Source organism: Solanum verrucosum, unplaced genomic scaffold, assembly GCF_900185275.1.
Source record: "Solanum verrucosum unplaced genomic scaffold, falcon-dt-bn FXZP01000277.1, whole genome shotgun sequence".
Lineage (NCBI taxonomy): Eukaryota > Viridiplantae > Streptophyta > Magnoliopsida > Solanales > Solanaceae > Solanum > Solanum verrucosum.
The window spans coordinates 1,338,561-1,351,972 of NW_026019945.1; the positions used below are offsets into that span (position 1 = coordinate 1,338,561).

Sequence of the window (13,412 nt, forward strand, 5' to 3'; positions counted from 1 at the left end):
AACTTTTTATTTTTCCAGTTTAGTTATTTAAAGAGAGAACACAAATTATATTGTATTTATTGTTCATAATGAGATATGATCAAAATTTGTGGGGAATAAATGACATGATTTGTCTTTTCCAATAATAATAAGTATAACAAATGAAAGGAATACTACTTTTCCAAAATTTACGTATACGTTAACATATTGTCTCATATTAGAAAAAAAATTGTCATGATTTACCTTTCTAAATCCACCCACAACCACTATTACTTTGTAATTTAAGATCATCATATATTAGGAGAGAGTGGGATTTTCATAATTTTTTTAAATTACATACGTCTCTATACATAACGTAAAGTGATGTATTTGATCAATAAATTAGATAAAGTGATGTATTAGAGATCAAATGTTAATTTTTTTTAAAGAATATAATAAAATAAATTGTGTATTTAAAATATCGAAATTGAATTAATCATTCACATATACAATAACTAGCGCTTTGATTACTTTAATAATTGACTTAACTCATAAAGCATTTCACATAATGACAAGTATAATTCGTCCATTTATGGATAGATGGTTCAAATAAATAAGTACTTTAGTTTATAAAAAAAAAAGAAATTATCTGTTAATATCAATAAATCTACTAGTAAACTAAGCAAAGATGATTGGTAAGTTAATTTAATTTTATAATCATTTTTTTTATCAAAAGGGAAAAAGTTGAAACCCTTGTATTTAGATATGTACATAAATCGCCGAAAATTAAATTATCCAATCAAATTAAAAAATTACTACACCAAAATTTAAACTTATCAAACGGAATTAAACTTCAAAAATTTAGTGTTCAATATCTTCTTCTTTTTTATCGATTATTAAATTATTAAAACCAAACCAAATACCAAAACCTCACTTCAATAATATAAAATTGACATGTAGTTTTGTAAAAATACTTGTATTTGATTCAATTTATATGATATTTTTATATTTTGATATTTAAATAAGTTTAACTTGACCGTAATTATTATTTCATATATCTAAATTCACTAAATATTTTGAAGATTTCATATTCATATTCATATTCATATTTACGGTCAAACTTAAGTTATTTAACTGTCAATATTTTGTAGATTTCACACCCACATTCATATCTACGGTTAAGTTTAAATTATTTGATTGTCAAAATTTCAACGATATCACATAAATTGAGACAAACGGAGTAGGGCGGAGTTAATGCTTAGGTGTAAAATTAAAAGATGAGTTGTTGAATGTAGAAGAAGCTAATAACATTTATTTTACCCCACATTATCAAAGTGGGCCTCCATTACCTTAACTGGCTTCATCTCTTCATAGTCTTTGCGTGTCCACTGCCCAAATCTTCTCCTTCTCTCTCTCTTCCTCCTCTGTTTTTGCTCCAAATCGAAGCAAACACCCATCTCTCTCTGTTGAAGAGTTTTCTATCATTGACAAAAACAGTCAAAAGCTTGAAATTAACAAGAAAACGAAGTTGGTTTAAGCAAATCTTTGGTTTTTTTTAGTAAGGTAACTTGTTAATGGCTTATAGTCAATCATATGGTTGTTCAGTTTGATGTTTGGAATGGGAATGATAATTTTGTATGTTGAGTAATGGGTAATTGGAGATTCATTGACTTGACGTCTCTGCTTTGCATGAAGTATAAAACAGTTTGTTTTGCTTGCCCATTTTGGATTTACCCATTAGTGTTGACTGGGTGTGTTTAGTTTTTTGTGGGGTTGCTGAAATTCTGGGTTTTATTGAGTTTTGTAGGTTTCTGTTGAATCTAAGTGGAAGTTTTTTCAATGGGGTTTGATCTTTTTGTGTTATTGCAGCATTATTGGGAATCGCAGGGGAAAGGGAGATGTCTTTTGTTGGTGTTATTGTTTCTGATCAATGGCTGCACAGTCAATTCACTCAGGTGGAGCTTCGAACCCTCAAATCGAAAGTATGATTTCGACTCCTTTTCTCTCTGCTTGTTGGATTTGATTGATGTATTGTTTTTTGAATGTGGATGTTGATAATCTGTTGGTTTGTTTGTTTTTTGGGTTCCGTAGTTCATTTCAGTTAAGAGTCAAAATGGTAAAGTTACAATTGGAGACTTACCGCCTTTGATGGCGAAATTAAAGGCTTTCAATGAGATGTTTAATGAGGAAGAGATCCGGAATATCTTGGCTGAATCGGGTTCAGATGTGAATGATGAGATTGATTTCGAAAGCTTCCTTAAAGTGAGTATTTAATCTAGTTATTTGTATTAGTGAGTTCATCTGGTTTGTTTACTCATTGCTGTTGACTGAATGGAAATGAACAATGTAGATTAGTCTAGTAGTTAAACAAAGTTTTCAGGGGTTCTAGCTGATTAACTAGAAAGTGGAATTTGCTTTACTTTCACCTCATTATTCTGAATTTCAGTTTAGTGACATTATGGTCAATTACTTGTGTTCGACAGACATACTTGAATCTACAAGCTCTAGCTGCCCCAAAAGTAGGCAGTTCTAAAAGTTCGTCCTCATTCCTGAAGGCTTCCACAACTACACTTCTTCACACGATCAGTGAATCAGAGAAATCATCTTATGTTGCTCATATAAACAGCTATCTAAGAGATGATCCATTCCTAAAGCAATTTCTTCCAATAGATCCAGCTTCAAATGCTTTGTTTGATTTGGCAAAGGATGGAGTTCTTTTATGGTATTTAAACTTAATCTAATTTGTGATGCTCCAAATTATGTGTGAATCTATGACGAAAGTTTCTGTTGGCTCATTGTACTTTTCTTTCTGTGATTCATTAGTAAGCTGATCAACGTAGCTGTACCTGGCACCATAGACGAACGGGCTATTAACATGAAACGAGTAATTAACCCATGGGAGAGAAATGAGAATCACACCCTTTGCCTCAATTCTGCAAAGGCTATTGGATGTACTGTTGTCAATATTGGCACTCAAGACCTGGTTGAAGGACGAGTGAGTTGAATCTTGTCTTCTTCATTTGCATTACCTCAATGTACCTCTGAGTTGTGTGTTTTAATTATTATTTTTTCCCTATATCTTTGCAGCCTCACCTAGTACTTGGGTTGATTTCTCAAATCATAAAGGTTAGCTCCTGATTTATATTTCTTTGTGTTCTCTGCCTAGCTTTTATGGAGGGATAAAAGGGCACGACAGTTATGGCAGATTATGTTTGGTTAATTGCATAGCACTTGAGATTTGTGTTGATTATACTGACTTTTTTTCTGGCTCTCTCCTCTCCTGTTTCTTGCCGATTGTGGTATCTGAAGATACAACTATTGGCAGATCTCAACCTCCGGAAGACCCCTCAGCTCGTGGAACTTGTGGAAGACAGCAATGTAATTTAATCTCTCTTGTCCAAAGCGGCTCTAGTTTTATTTCCAATCCATGTGCATATCTACGAACTATACAAGTAAATATCTGATTATTGTTAACTTGTTCAGGATGTTGAGGAGCTCATGGGATTAGCTCCAGAAAAACTCTTACTAAAATGGATGAATTTTCATCTCAAGAAAGCCGGTTACAAGAAAACTGTGGCAAATTTTTCTTCTGACTTGAAGGTATAAATATTCTTTTTCTTCTCCCTGACCTCCCAATATCAATTAGTTAAAAAGTTCCCTGTAAAGGAATTCACTTTATTTACCTTGTCAAAATAAAATAGAAGTTCCTTTATTAAGTTCCTTAGAAAGTTAATCATAGAAATGAAGATGCAAAACACATTCCAATCCAGGTCAGGGTATAACATGACAAATAATGTGGTGTAATATCTAAGCTATGCACCTTAACTAATGTTGACCCATTTGGATTTTAAAGCATATTGGCCTCTTGGCAATCACATATTTATGCTCTTTCCTGTAGGATGGGGAAGCCTATGCTTACCTGCTTAATGTACTTGCACCAGAGCATTGCAGCCCAGCAACCTTGGATGTCAAGGATCCCACTGAGAGAGCTAACTTAGTTCTTGAGCATGCAGAGAAAATGGATTGCAAAAGATACCTAGATCCTAAGGACATAGTTGAAGGCTCATCCAATTTAAATCTTGCTTTTGTTGCACAAATATTCCATCAGAGGTAGGAAACTAACATAGCTTCTCTCTTTTTATCTTTTCTGGCTCCTGTTGTGGTTGTCCGCGGTATGATAAGTAGGATATAGTTGAAGGTTAAGCCAATTTATATCTTGCTTTTGTTGCACAAATATTCCAGTAGACGTAGGACCCTAACATGGCTACACTTTTTTTTAATCTTTTGTAGCTCCTTTTGTTGTTGTGCTCAAAACATAATCATAGAAGCACAAGAGGGGTAATCACATTATTTTTGAGGAACATTATAACCACTGTATAATCCAATCATGTATTTGTTGTGCATGCACGGCTACATTTTCCTCTCTTTTCTTTCATTGCTTGAGATATCTATTTTGCAAATATTCCTGATTGATGCTCCACTTAGATTCTAAAAGCAATGTGCCTACAAAAGTCACCATCTGCCCTTAACATTTAATGAAGTTCTGGAGCCTTCTGTTGTCATTCTAAGTATGAATCAGGCTGATCTCTGCGTTTTCAGTTTTCTTGTTATATTATTTTGGTTTTGGTTTGAGTCGCTAAAGGAGAGGGTGATGCTAGTTTTTTAGTTGAAGCAGATGGCCATTTTTGAGAAATGGGTTTCTTTTTCAGGAGTGGGTTGTCTACAGACAGCAAGAAGGTATCCTTTGCAGAGATGATGACAGATGACGAGCTAATTTCCAGAGAGGAGAGATGCTTTCGATTATGGATTAATAGTCTTGGGATAAACTCTTATGTCAATAATTTGTTTGAAGATGTAAGAAATGGGTAAGTGATTGGCCTTGTTACATGGATCACTCCAGATATGAAAACGGACACCTGCTAGTAAAAGGTGTAACTGGAATTTGTAGGTAGAATTTAGCTCTGCCTCAACTTTACCATTTATTTTTGTAGATGGGTACTTCTGGAGGTGTTGGACAAGGTTTCTCCCGGATCTGTTAATTGGAAGCACGCAACCAAACCTCCAATAAAAATGCCGTTTAGGAAAGTTGAAAACTGCAACCAAGTTGTCAAGATTGGGAAGCAGTTGAAGCTTTCCCTTGTAAATGTGGGAGGAAATGATTTTGTCCAAGGGAATAAGAAGCTTATACTTGGTAATGTCTCAGAATCTATTTTGTTTGTTTCACATGTGAAAAGTGAGGCTTATTTCTCTTCTTGTCTATGTGTGAATGTAATCACTTCCAAGCTTTATGAGCGGCCAAGATTCTATGATTAATACAATTGGGCTATTACTTTATTCAAGCTTATTGATGGTATTGTGTATTATAAATGATTCCATCAAGGAACTTTTGGGTTGTTTTCCTACTATAATCATTCTCAGTGTGATGTGTATAATGATTCATCTTCAGTAAGCTAGCAAGCTAAGACGCAACATTTTTCTTACATAGTAAGATGTGTCCAGTTATGGTGGTGCTAAAAGTAAAGAAATCTTCCAGGACCCTGTAAATGAGTAGTCTCGAAAATTGGATTATAATTTTAACGGATGCGGAATTTTAGTTGTATTATTCTCAAAACTTGTAAATGTGGTTGCACATATTGAATCATCATAAATCATGGTTTAGCAGTCTTGCCTAATACGTGAGCCCCTCCTTACTGATGATCTGTTATTATGCATCCTCAGCAGTGAACTTTTTGATTTTGTGTTTTCTTTTATGTGATTATGTTGCTTTATGCAACTAAATACCTTAGTTTTGCTTCTTTGAATGATATGCTTTACGACATATGCAAGCCTTGTAATTAGTGCTTCTTAGCACATCACTTATGTATTCATATATACATTCTTTTCCAGCTTTCCTGTGGCAGTTGATGAGGTTTAATATGCTTCAGCTTTTGAAGAACTTGAGATCACGTTTCCGAGGGAAGGAGATTACGGATGCTGATATTCTCGCTTGGGCAAACAAAAAAGTTAAAAACACTGGAAGAACATCTAAAATGGAGAGTTTTAAGGTGAAGTATCACCAGTTCCTGTTCAATTGGCGTAATTTCAACTTTGTCTATGTGATTTTAACTTACAATTAGTGTTTTTTGTTTAGGATAAGAGCCTTTCAAATGGATTATTCTTTCTCGAGCTTCTCAGTGCTGTGGAGCCAAGGGTTGTTAATTGGAATCTTGTCACCAAGGGTGAAAGTGGTATGGAGTTCATTCGTGCAAAATTTAATTTTTCTAGTCTTTTTTTCTCTTCTTGGGGCATGGAGGAAGGTCATTTCCCAGTCACTCTCCGTTACTTAACTGCCGCAGGCTTCTCTTTCACTTACACAATCAAGAATGTCAACTTGCACTTGCAATATTGAATTCAGCTTTCTAGCGTGAACAACTAGCTTTTAACTCTTCCTTAGTGTTAAAAATATGGATTGAGGAATTTGAATTTCTAGAGGGTGCAACTTACTTTCTAGGCTTTTAATGCTTGCGGTCTTCTATCTAACATCATCCAAAAGAATATCAAGTTTCTCAAAAGGGTCATAGTACGACAGGGTTTTACACATTCTGATTTTTCATTCTACTTATTGTCATCTTATGGGATGAAGTGCTCCAAACTGAAATTTCTTTTGTTCCGTGACAGATGAGGAAAAGAAGTTGAATGCTACTTATATCATCAGTGTTGCACGGAAACTTGGGTGTTCTATCTTTCTGTTGCCTGAGGATATCATGGAGGTGAGTATGCTGTCATGTTGAATTGCTCCTACTAGTTCCTGTATCCATTATAGTAGGCTTAACAAGAACCAGATAGATACAACACAAACTTTCCAAGGTAAAAAGAATTTAAAACCTTCTAGGACTTTTAAGACATGTTTAAAACAGACTATTTGACAAGTGAGACTAGCTCTAGTGGTTGAGCATCTCCACCATCAACTGGTAGGTTGAAGGTACGAGTCACGCTGGATGGAGGGTAAATGGGAACACTATTGATCCTTTTGATGGGGTGGGTGGGGTAAAAAACAGACTAATCTCTGTCCACTTGCAATACAGAGAAAGTATGCCTGCGTCTGCTTCATCATGTATTCTTTTCTGTGCAAAGATGTATTCCTGAGACCTGATTATGACACTATCCTTCTTGGGGTCACGTGTGGACAGGTTAACCAAAAGATGATCCTCACTCTCACTGCCAGTATCATGTACTGGAGCCTTCAGCAGACAGCGGACGATATAGAGTCTCCTGCGAGTACTGTTGCATCTGATGCATCACCTGCAAGATCTATGAATGGCTCTATGTCCCCCTATACCGCTGCTTCACCTGATGCATCCCCTGCACCTTCAATTAGTGGAGCATCATCGGCTACTCCTGATGCATCTCCAGCACCATCTGTAAACGGAGATGATGAAACCCCACTTATTGCTGAAGTGTCAAAGTTGGAGTTGGCTGCTGACTATGCACCATCTGATACTCCTGAAGTGTCAAAGTTGAAGTTGGCTGCTGACGATGCACCATTTGATGCTACTGAAGTTTCAAAGTTGAAGTTGGCTGCTGATGATGCACCATCTGATACTGCTGAAGTGTCAAAAGTGGAGTTGGCTGTTGACAACGCACCATCTGATACTACTGAAGTGTCAAAAGTGGAGTTGGCTGCTGAGGACGCACCATCTGATGCTACTGAAGGGTCAAAATTGGAGTTGGCTGCTGACAACACCCCATCTGATACTACTGAAGTGTCAAAAGTGGAGTTGGCTGCTGAGGACGCACCATCTGATGCTACTGAAGGGTCAAAATTGGAGTTGGCTGCTGACAACACCCCATCTGATACTACTGAAGTGTCAAAATTGGAGTTGGCTGCTGAGGACGCACCATCTGATACTACTGAAGGGTCAAAATTGGAGTTGGTTACTGGCGATGCACCATCTGATACTACTGAAGTGTCAAAGCTGGAGTTGGCTGCTGACGATGCACCATCTGATACGTTAGCATCTCCAATGCAGTCTCAAAATGCAGAGATACCATCAGATGCACCCTCATCCTCACTACTTGAGGATACACAACAACAGTACAGCCTCTTCTCATGAAGTTGAAAATGAAGGTACAAAACCAGATAATGAACAATAGTTAAACGTTTTTGTCTTTACAGCTACGAGGGACAAATAATAAGCTAGGGGGAGAAAGCAAGAAGAACGAACATAAACGAAGAGAACATACATGCGTTTTTAGATGAATTATACTCAGGTGCGAAATGCTTTTAGATACAAATATAGATAAAAGTACACAATGTTATCAAATCAGCACGATAGTACCTCTGGAAGAATCAACTGTACTATTTCCAATTTTGTTTCCTGCTACTTTTATGTAGTTTTTTTTTTCTCATCTGAATGTAAGTAGAATTTGATTCATTAGATGTATGGTTTATATTTTGAAAATATTCTCAGTGATTCATATTTTTATTTTATTTTTTGAGGTTGCAACACTGATATAATAATGGAGAAGGGAAGAACAATAAAAATGCTATGTATTTTTTCATTTGATTTAGTGTAAACATACTATTTATATTAGTGTAGTTTTTGAATGATGAAGTTAACGTTTTCAATTCTTTTGGGTGCAAATGTAGTACTATATATATATATATATATATATATATTATTACTTCCAATCGTGTTTTCTTTCGTGCGATTAAGACTTTTAAAATTTGTGGTCTCACACGTTTTTTAAGTAATATTTAGCCATCCCTTGTCAATTTTCAAGGGAGGGATGTAACACGAGAACTTGACCATTCATTCTAATACTATTCTTGTTTAAACACGTTTAACTTTGAAATTCTGATAAGATTCATTATGTTCAATTCTTACTAGTTTTCCGCACAACTTATGGGATTAGTTTGCTTTAAAAAAAACAAGATTTCACTCACAATATATGAATGAATAAACAAACAAACTTTGCACAATTAACTTACGTATAATGCACATTTTCACATCATTTCTCAAGTTCCATAAATAGAAGACATTACCAAGTAGACCTATAATATATTAAAACTTGTGATATAATTAAAAGTTCTTTTTTTTTTTAATCTAAAAAAAAAAGATGTCTTCAAATTATATTTGTTTCTCTGTAATTCCCTCTCTTTCTTACTGCTATTTCTTCTCTGCCAAAATCCCAAAAGGTATTCCAAGGCTAATTTCACTTCTCCCCATTTTTTACCTCTTCACAATCCTCCCACTTTACTTTTCTTCTGCATTTCTCACAGTAATCACCACTTTCTCCATTACATGGCTTGCCATCTTCAAGCTCGTACTCTTCGCTTTCGATCAAGGTCCGTTAATTAACAATGCATCCAATCCGAAAATCATATCACTCCCCGTTTTCATTTCCATAGCCGCTCTACCTCTCAGAACTACCTTTACCCCGAACCAAAACAGAAAAAACCCGATGAATTCAGCTGTACAACTTGTCATATTCGCTGTAATCATGGAGATTATTCTTCATCACAAAAATGAAATTCATCCAAAATTAGTGTTGATTTTCTACAGTGTGATGATTTTCCTTATGATTGATATACTAATTGCGTTGTCTTCTCTTGTCGTTAAGAATTTTCTGTGTTTAGACATAGAAATTGAATCACCATCGAATGAACCTTATTTCTCAACTTCGCTACAGGATTTTTGGGGACGAAGATGGAACCTCACCGTAACACATACGCTGCGTTTCACTGTATATAATCCGGTGAGGTTAGTGTTGTTGAATGTGATTGGTAGAAAGTGGGCCCAACATAGTGCCTCGCTGGCAACTTTTTTAGTTTCGGGATTAATGCATGAGCTGATATTTTACTACGTTAATAATGGTGTGAGACCTTCCGGAGAAATAACGGGCTTTTTTGTGTTGCACGGGCTTTGTTTAATGGTGGAGATTGAAGTAAAGAAGGCTTTGAAAGATACGTTGCAGTTGCCTGGGCTTGTTTCGGGCCTGTTAACTGTTGGGTTTGTGGTGGTTACTGCATTTGGGCTTTTTTTTCCACCAATAATTAGGAGTGGTGTAGATGAAAGTATACTTGAAGAAGTTGGGTTTTGCTTTGATTTCCTTAAAGATAAAATGCTTCAATTTGTAATTTTTGATAAAATTTGTAATTTTGGCTACTAATAGAAAAGTTGATTTGTGCAATTTGGATAATTGTACTTTTCACTTTTGGAATTATATAAACACTATTGGTAAATTTAGGACCTGGTCTTTTGATACACTAATATTCAACTTTTATCTTACGTCTAAGAACTAAGTTCTATAGAATGGAAATTAATTGACTTTATTGTATGAGGTGGAATGTTGATCAATCAAGATCTCTCATGTTCAGAAAATTAAAGTTGCGAGAATGAGGATATTGAGATAGATGTGTGAGCATACTAGGAGAGATGACATCAAGAATGAGAATATTCGAAACAAGAAAGGAGTTGTTTTTGTGGTGAACATGATGAGAGAAGTAGACTAAAATGGTTTGGGTATGTGAAGAGGAGATGTGCAGATGGCCCAATGAAGAGGTGTGAGAGGTTGAATATAATGGATATGAAGAGATATATGCCGAAGAACTATTGGAGAGACGTGATTAAACAAGACATAGTGCAACTTGAACTTATTGAGTATATGACTTTAATTTAGATATGAGGATATATGGAGGTCACGAGTTAGAGGAAAATTGTTAGAAGATAGTTGAGTGTTGTCTTGTTTTCCGACATGATTAGGCTTTGGTTGTAGTAGGTAGTCTATTATTTGTTGTAGCATTAGCCTTATTATTCGTGTAGTTTCTTGTCTTTGATATATGTTACCTTATGTTATTTATTGTGTATTGGTCATCAAATTATTTTTTTGTTGTTAATATTTCTTTTCTGAATACTCTGTACAACTTTCCTTATTAATTGTCCTGTTTTTTGTATTGTTGTTTTTCCTTTTCATTACTAATTTGTATAGGTATACTTGAGCAAAGGGTCATTCATAAACAATTTTTCTACCTCCACAAGGTATGAGTAAGATATGCGTATATAATTTTATCCACTCAGATCTCACGTGAGGGATTTTATTGTGTGATTGAAAGTGTATTTTTTGAATGAAATAGTTTTGTTGGATGTTTGGTGGGCTAGCCATAACGGGGTGAAGTGTCGTGTTAGAATTATACTACTACATTATTAATTGCTTTTGTGTGGTACCAAAGATTTAACCCTTTTGTGGTCTTTATTTCATTCACTTTTAAGTCTTTCAACTATGTTTGGGTAGGTAAAAATAGATCAATTTGAAGTCAATAAAAAAGTAACACACACACACTCCTTTTGCTAGTGCAATAGATCATAAAAGGAGATTACTTGTCATTGTAATAACTAAGAGGTTTAGGTGTCTTTTTAATGTAAGACCAAAAGATTTAAAAGTCTTACTTACGTTCTAAAATTTCAAGTCAAAAGATAAACAAGTTGAAATGGAGGTTATCTTAGGTATGCAAAAAAAAAACACTTAACCTAATAGACTAACAAATTATATGTTCTAATGAATCTTTTCAGTGTACTTCATGGTTTATATGAATGCAACATTTATTGATTTAAAAAAATTGGTATGATGTATCTTTTAGTATGTTAGGCTAGATATTTTTGAAATAAAAATTAGTAATATTTGATTTCTTGTTTGGTTATTAACTTTAGGATAAATAATATTAGAATTAATAATCAATATTACGATAGAATAATAGATCAAGATAAAATAATGAAAGTGACAAAAAAGATCATGACATCCTCAAATCTTTTTCTACTGAATAAGGTTAAAGGGTATTTTTATGAATAAATAATTCAAAAAAAATTAAACAATGTATATTATTTTTTATATAACAAATCAAACAATCATTATATCAGAATAACTAATCCAAATATAATTAATCTCATCATAATTTGAAATTCAAGCCAAACAACCCCTACATTATCATCATCAAAGAATGTGGTGTAGTAGATATGACTGTTTCTTTCTTAACCAGAAGTCTCAATTCGAGTCCCGAGTATGGAAATTTTTTTATAGGGAGTGCTTTCCCTCGAATGGGGTTCTACGCAACGCAATCTGTAATAGTCGAGCTCCAATACGAATATCACAAAAAAAAAAACTACATTATTATTTGTAGTTGTGCTTTCTTTGGCGTGACATGTATATCCCATTTGTGGTCCTTATTTAATTCACTTCTAAGTACTCTAGTTTGGTAGGTGAAAATAGATCAATAGAAAACACACACACTCTCCTTTTGTTAGTGCTATAAATCATAAAGAGAGGGGGAAAATCCAAAAAATAACCAAAGTCGAAGAAAATGTCATCAATTAACATTTGTCTCTCTATAATCCTCTCTCTTTGTTACTCCTATTTCATATCATCAAAAATCCCCAAAGGTATTCCAAGGCTAATTTCACTTCTACCCATTTTTTACCTCTTCACAATCCTCCCACTTTACTTTTCTTCTTCATTTCTTATAGCACTCACCACTTTTTTCATTACTTGGCTTGCCAATTTCAAACTCCTTCTTTTTGCTTTTAATCAAGGCCCTCTTTCTTCTTTCACCTCAAAAAATGCAACAAATCTTCCTATATTCATTTTTATGGCTTCCCTTCCTCTAAGATCCAAACAAAATACCCCTATCAAAAACCCCACCAAGAAAATCCCATTAAATCTAGGTTTAGAATTTGTCCTTTTTGCAATTTTCTTGGAGTTGACTTTTCATCACAAAAGTCAACTCCACCCTAAATTAATCTTGATTTGTTATTGTTTCTTGGTTTTTCTCACAATTGATATTCTTGTAGCATTATCTAGCAATATTGTTAAAATAATCTTAGTGGGGTTTGAGTTAGAATTAGAGCCACCATCAAATGAACCTTATTTATCAACTTCCCTTCAAGATTTTTGGGGAAATAGGTGGAACCTCACCGTAACCAATACACTGCGTCTCACCATATATAACCCTGTGAGGTCAGCATTGTCAGAAGTTGTCGGGAGAACGTGGGCCCTACGTGTTGCCATGCTGGCAACTTTTGTCGTATCCGGTTTAATGCATGAGCTTTTGTTTTATTACGTTAATCGTGTGAGCCCTTCGTGGGAAGTGACGGGCTTTTTTGTGTTACACGGGCTTTGTGTGATGGTGGAGATTGGTGTTAAGAGGACTTTGAAAGATGTGTGGCGGTTACCGGGCTTTGTTTCGGGCCTGTTAACGGTTGGGTTTGTGGTGGTTACTGCTTTTGGGCTTTTTTTTCCACCAATAATTAGGAATGGTGCTGATGAAAGGGTACTTGAAGAAGTTGGGTTTTGCTTTGACTTCATCAAAGATAAAATGGTTCAATTTGTTGGTTATTTTAGATAAAATTTGTAATTGTTGGTTATTAATAGAATAGTTGATTTGTTCATTTTGGATAATTGTAATACTCCCTCCGTTTCAA

At 34.8% G+C, this 13,412-nt stretch overlaps 4 protein-coding genes across 4 annotated transcripts in view; 3 read left to right on the forward strand and 1 right to left on the reverse strand.

Moving 5' to 3' along the window:
• LOC125841061 (glycerophosphodiester phosphodiesterase GDPDL4) overlaps window positions 1-13,412 on the reverse strand; it is an 80,396-nt gene that overhangs the window by 49,537 nt on the left and 17,447 nt on the right. The window lies entirely within an intron of this gene.
• LOC125841053 (fimbrin-1-like) lies at window positions 1,301-8,428 on the forward strand. The gene is made up of 15 exons (XM_049520060.1): window positions 1,301-1,521; window positions 1,828-1,940; window positions 2,050-2,220; window positions 2,442-2,680; window positions 2,782-2,953; window positions 3,046-3,084; window positions 3,268-3,336; window positions 3,442-3,558; window positions 3,857-4,068; window positions 4,668-4,823; window positions 4,950-5,149; window positions 5,845-6,002; window positions 6,089-6,185; window positions 6,616-6,707; window positions 7,128-8,428. The coding sequence occupies exons 2-15, from the start codon at window positions 1,857-1,859 to the stop codon at window positions 8,049-8,051; spliced, it is 2,730 nt and encodes a 909-aa protein (XP_049376017.1). The 5' UTR covers window positions 1,301-1,521; window positions 1,828-1,856; the 3' UTR covers window positions 8,052-8,428.
• On the forward strand, window positions 9,058-10,169 carry LOC125806800 (probable long-chain-alcohol O-fatty-acyltransferase 5). The gene has a single exon (XM_049486555.1). It carries the CDS (start codon window positions 9,058-9,060, stop codon window positions 10,108-10,110), a length of 1,053 nt encoding a protein of 350 aa, XP_049342512.1. The 3' UTR covers window positions 10,111-10,169.
• Window positions 9,128-13,373, forward strand: LOC125806843 (long-chain-alcohol O-fatty-acyltransferase-like). Its single transcript, XM_049486598.1, has 2 exons — window positions 9,128-9,174; window positions 12,413-13,373. The coding sequence occupies exon 2, from the start codon at window positions 12,581-12,583 to the stop codon at window positions 13,334-13,336; it is 756 nt and encodes a 251-aa protein (XP_049342555.1). The 5' UTR covers window positions 9,128-9,174; window positions 12,413-12,580; the 3' UTR covers window positions 13,337-13,373.